Source organism: Bactrocera oleae, chromosome 6, assembly GCF_042242935.1.
Source record: "Bactrocera oleae isolate idBacOlea1 chromosome 6, idBacOlea1, whole genome shotgun sequence".
Lineage (NCBI taxonomy): Eukaryota > Metazoa > Arthropoda > Insecta > Diptera > Tephritidae > Bactrocera > Bactrocera oleae.
This window is the reverse complement of record NC_091540.1, coordinates 18,332,594-18,338,281: the sequence shown is the minus strand read 5'-3', so window position 1 is coordinate 18,338,281 and position 5,688 is coordinate 18,332,594. Positions and strand designations below refer to the sequence as shown.

The 5,688-nt window shown below is 43.7% G+C and overlaps 1 protein-coding gene across 3 annotated transcripts; it reads left to right on the top strand.

Annotated features, from left to right (window-relative positions):
* Positions 1-5,688, top strand: DCTN1-p150 (dynactin subunit 1). Of its 3 annotated transcripts, none has more exons than XM_014232843.3 (3): positions 1-156; positions 453-1,938; positions 2,759-5,688. In XM_014232843.3, exons 2-3 carry the CDS (start codon positions 556-558, stop codon positions 5,159-5,161), a joined length of 3,786 nt encoding a protein of 1,261 aa, XP_014088318.3. In that variant the 5' UTR covers positions 1-156; positions 453-555; the 3' UTR covers positions 5,162-5,688. The 3 variants fall into 3 exon arrangements, with proteins under 3 accessions (XP_014088318.3, XP_036216317.2, XP_036216315.2); XM_036360424.2 differs by lacking the exon at positions 1-156 and adding an exon at positions 189-353; XM_036360422.2 differs by lacking the exon at positions 1-156 and adding an exon at positions 189-390.

Genomic DNA, 5,688 nt, shown 5'->3' with positions numbered 1-5,688 from the left:
TATTTGACGCCTTCTATTTGAAAACTCTTCGGCACAGTTTCTACAAATATTTTTCACCAGGCCTTTGCAGTAGTTGAAAATTTATAAAATTTGCTATAAATTCAAGTAAACTGTGTATTAGAGTTTAAGTGTGCATTTACAAAACAATAAGATTTGGTATGTTGAGTGGCTAGTTAAAATGAAAAGTGCTTATGCCTTTGGTAAAGTTTTCTCGACTGTCTAGAGAATAGGCCAATACTAAAAACAGGGAGGATGACTAATTTGTGTTATTACTTTTCTTACCATGTTTTTGCTACACCCGTACGACGTTGGCATAATAGTTAACTGTTTGAGTCGTGGTTTGTCGTTTCGGCGTACGTCATCCTACTTGTGCTGTCATATTGTTATTATGTATTTTGCTCTCTGTTATGCTTATTTGTATTGTCGAATATTTATGCTAAAACTATTTGCAGGCTCCTACGCTTTTAAACGCAGCTACTTGCACACACAACCATACAGAAATAGTTATTTATATAAATTTTCGCTTGTGGTACCGGCTAACATTAAACCGACCTAATGTCGGAGCGGAGTTTGAAGGTGGGCGCGCGGGTCGATATAACCGGCAAGGATCTTCAAGGAACTGTTGCCTATGTTGGTATGACCAGCTTCGCCGTTGGCAAGTGGGTGGGCGTGGTGCTTGATGAGCCAAAGGGTAAAAACAATGGCACAATTAAAGGTCAGATATACTTTGAATGCGGCGAGAATTGTGGCATGTTTGTGCGTCCGACTCAGCTTCGTGTCATTGGTGGCAGTCCCGATTCGAAGAAGTCATCAGAAGACATAGCTGACTCGGCAAGTAGTGGCAGCAGCGTAAGAATGCCCATGACCCAACCCACTAAAGCACGGTTGAGCGGGTCACGTCACTCGCTCTCTTCCAGCCGCCAATCACTGCTGGGTTCACGTTCGCAACTCTCCACCTCGTTAATAGAACGTAGTGGCAGTACAGCAAGTAGTTCCAGTGGCGGCCGGAAGAGTTTACAGCCACCCAGTGTTACAGCCAGAGATCACGCCGCTGGTTCTGTCACGGCATCCAGTTCGTCCATACCGACAGCTGAGGGTGGTAATGGCAATGCCTCACATTCAACTTCGAAACGTGCTTCTTTCGTCGAAACTGGTTTCCTTGAGATCCTCAAGCCGCAATTTACGCCATTGCAGCCAATGCGCTCGCCCTCTTTTACCGCTGTACCGCAAGGACCTACTGCCGAGGAAAAGGCCGCAGCCGCTGAGCAACAGAAACTCATCGAAGATTTGCAAATGCAAGTAACTGATTTAACTGAAAAGTTGGAAACATTAAAACAACGTCGTAATGAAGATAAAGATCGTTTACGCGAATTCGATAAGATGAAAATACAATTTGAACAGTTGCAAGAATTTCGTAGCAAAATTATGGCTGCACAATCATCGCTACAAAAAGAATTGCAGCGTGCGAAACAGGAAACAAAAGATGCCATCGAAGCACGTGAAAGACATGCCCAAGAAATGTCTGAATTGTCTGATAATGTCGAGCTTATCACCTTGGACAAAGAAATGGCTGAAGAGAAAGCAGATACGCTGCAGCTCGAGTTGGACTCGGCAAGGGAACGTATCGAGGAATTGCAAGTGGACTTGGAGCTATTGCGTTCAGAAATGCAAAACAAAGCTGAAAGCTCTATTGGTGAAATCTCCGGCGAAGGTGGTGGCTTGTCAACCTATGAATTCAAACAACTAGAGCAGCAAAATTCGCGTTTAAAGGAGACACTGGTGCGCCTGCGCGACTTGTCAGCCCATGACAAACATGACATACAGAAGCTTACAAAGGAATTGGAAATGAAGAAGTCCGAAGTGGCGGAACTGGAGCGTACAAAAGAAAAGCTATCGAGCAAAATTGATGAATTGGAAGCGACAGTCGCCGACTTGCAAGTGAGTAAAGACCTAGACACTGGGCGGTCCAGGGTGCGCAGATGGAACACATTACATACAAAATGTTTCCATAAAAAACAAATAAAATGTGTAATTATCACAGTGTAGCTACCAATTGCATAGCCATTCACACTGTTGATATTAGACACTTTATTTTTCACTGGCGCAGATATTAGAATAATATTTGGTTGTAGCATCCATTCTGACACTCATTTTTATTCTTGCCAAAAAATGTTCTATATTAAATTTATGTTTCTTCTTTATAAAATTTTAAGAAACTGAATATGTAAATTAAACCGTTTTGTAAGCACCTTAGCCACACAAGGTGCCACCACTGTACAATTTTTAAGCCTGCAAAGCTGTGACAGGCGTTGTTTTTTTTACTGGATTTATTTCAATGCACAGTTATCACCGTTTTTATCAGTAATATACATAACAGTGCCAAATAGCTTAATTGCTGATTTTCTCGAGCTTATTTTAAATTTGTTTATAAGCACAAGCACCCTATTTTTTTTTACAAAGTAGTCCGTTGTGCTCCACCTGCCATGTGGCACGTACCTTTGGCTCTTATGAGTATGTTTAATATTAATATTCCGTTTAATTTACCGAAAATCTTTCTTCTATTTCTCCCCCGTAACTGCTTGCCAAACTGGTGCTCAGGAGGTAAACGCAAACATGAAAAATTATTTCAAAAGCTTTGTTTATCGATTCGAATACACCAGCGTTTATTTTTATGTTGCCATTTCATTTCGCTTTAAGCCGCTTAAGCTTGTTCCGCAAATAACTTTCTTTTAATTAATACTTGCTTTTCGTTCTGCAGGAACAAGTCGATGCTGCACTTGGCGCCGAAGAAATGGTCGAGCAATTGGCCGAGAAGAAAATGGAGCTCGAGGATAAGGTGAAAATGCTTGAGGAGGAGGTGGCACAGCTGGAGGCGCTTGAGGAAGTGCACGAGCAGCTGGTAGAAAGCAATCACGAATTAGAAATGGATTTGCGTGAAGAATTGGATTTACTAAGCGCCGCACGCAAGGAGGCCCTGCGCGAACGTGACGCCGCTATTGAGACAATTTATGATCGCGATCAGACAATCACCAAATTCCGCGAACTCGTACAAAAATTGAATGAACAGTTATTGGATTTGCGTGATCGCACTACCAACAATGATCCAAAATCTCTACAAGACCCCAGCGGTGTCAAGATCGCCAGCGAAACAATCGATTATAAACAGATGTTCGCCGAATCGAAGGCATACACACGGGCCATTGACGTGCAGCTGCGTCAAATCGAACTAACACAAGCAACGGAACACGTGCAAATGTTAACTGCATTCATGCCGGAATCGTTTATGAGCCGTGGCGGTGATCACGATTCCATATTGGTAATATTGCTCATCTCACGCATAGTTTTCAAATGCGGCATTGTGGTTAGCCAGACGCGCGAACGCTTCCCCGCTGTGGATAATGTAACACGTGAAGCCGTTTTTCAGGGTCACTCAGTGCAGCAGTATGCCTTCAAGTGCCGCCTCATGCACTACATACACAATTTACAATGCGCGCTCCATCAAATACTCTACGGACTGAATAGCTGTCAGCCAGATACGCTGCTGCGCGCCGGAAATTCACTGCCCGAAATGGTTGCACAAGAGAAAACTATCGATGGCATTATTGAATTGCTGAAATCGAATCAATTGGATGAGAATTCAACCACAGAGAATATTGAGAAATGCGTCGCTTTCTTCAATGCCATGAACTCTGTATTGCTAGCCGGTGAAGATCTACTCAACGAAACGCAAATGATACGCGATTGCGTTGCTGCGCTGAGCTCCTCATGTGAGTCCATTTTGAATGATGTTACCATAGCGCGCACTATTGTACGCGAGGGCGGTGACACCAGCGACTCCATGTTGCTCATGCAATACCTCAATGAACAAACGGAGGCGATCAAACAGCAAGTGAAGCTAATCAAACGCCGCTTGCCACAGGATGTGCATGTGATCAAATGCGGCATATCGCCGCTCAAATTGGAAGCCATGCGTCAGCTCTCACATTCGCTGACGCGAGTTATGTCCGTCATGCATTTGGCTACCAAGCAAGGCGTGCAGCTAATTGCCGCCTCAATTGAAACGGATAACACCGCTGAACATACCATAGAGCACGTAAAATTCTGGGAATTACTCACACAGGCTTGTGAACGTGTCTACGAGCAGGACGATCGCGGTCCATCGCAGAACTTCAAAGGCATGTTGGCACAGGCAAACAGCGATTTGCAACAAATGGCACAGTATTTGTTGGACAAAGAATATGAGATTATGTCCTTGGCCAATCAGAAGCAAGAGAAACCCGTCTCACCCATCATTTCACGCGCACAACTCATCAAGAAGCAGCTCGAACAAAAGAATGTACTTGCTGCAACACTCGAAAATCGTGAGGCCGACATAAAACAGCTAAAACTGGCTGCCAAACTGAAGCAGAACGAACTCTCCGAGATGCAGATACGCAAGGATTTGGCAGAGAAGAAACTCTCCGTGCTGCAAGGCGAATTCGAGCACACAGTTGAAAAGTGGAAGCGTCAATATGAAGAGACGCATGCGCAGCTAGAGCAGCTGCTGAAGAAGGAGAAAGAGTACGAGGTTACGCTGGATCATCTACAGAGCGACATTGAAGCGCTGGAGAGCGAGAAGAGCACATTGCGTGAGAAACTCAAATCGACCGGCGGCACCAAACGCTTTGCCGACTCAACACTTTCAACGACCAGCGGCAGTGGCGCCGCCTTCGGCAATCACGGCGTATCCGGCACCACACCACTCATCGCCGAGGAGCTGCAGTTACTAAAAACGGTGGTACATAACGAACGCAATGCGCGTTTACGCATGCAGGCGCAAAATATACGCGACAAACTAAAGAAATTCGAACCGATTTATGTGCCGCAACCGAAGGACAAACGCATCACCGAGCTGGAAGTTGAACTTACGCGCATGAAACACGCATGGGCGCTGTCGCTACTACAGGCCGCGCCCAAGTCGGATGCAATGGATCCACAATCGATTGTGGCGCAACAGCGACGTAATCAACATGTGCCCGCCAAAGCGGAGATCTCCTCGCGCGCTAGTCACTTGGCAGCTGAAATACTCGGCGAATATTTGCAACGCAATCCACATCGTGCCGCTAACTGCGATTTTGCGGCCTTCCCTACTGTGGAGGTGAAGCGTGTTTTAAAGCTGTAGGCTTAAGTTTACATGAAGGTATTGAATAGAAAGGCTAAGGAACTTTAAGTGCAACTGAGTGGCTTGTGATGCGGTTTTGAATGCTGCATATAAGTAGTTAGTGGCTATAAACGTACATACATACATATACACATATATTCTCCCAATTTTTATGAACGTTTTAGGACAGCCATTTATTCAGTATATATGTACACTAATGTATTACTCATAGCCGATTAATGGCAACTAATTAATGCTTGTTTCTACCAACGCTTCCTTACATTTCCTCTCATAACTGTTAAATTTTATATTTTAATATTGCATTCGAAAATGTTGTATTCATAATTGCGTGCGTTTGGAAAAGAAAAACTAGAATTTAATTTTTATTAAATGTAAAAGAGTACTAAGCAATTTTGAATGTAAAATTATGTATGATAAGAAACACGAGCACAAAGCGAAACAAATTATTTTCGCTTTAACATAAATTCCGTTTAAACGGCACTTTCTTATATAATTGTTAAATTATAGCGTCACAATGAAATTATTGA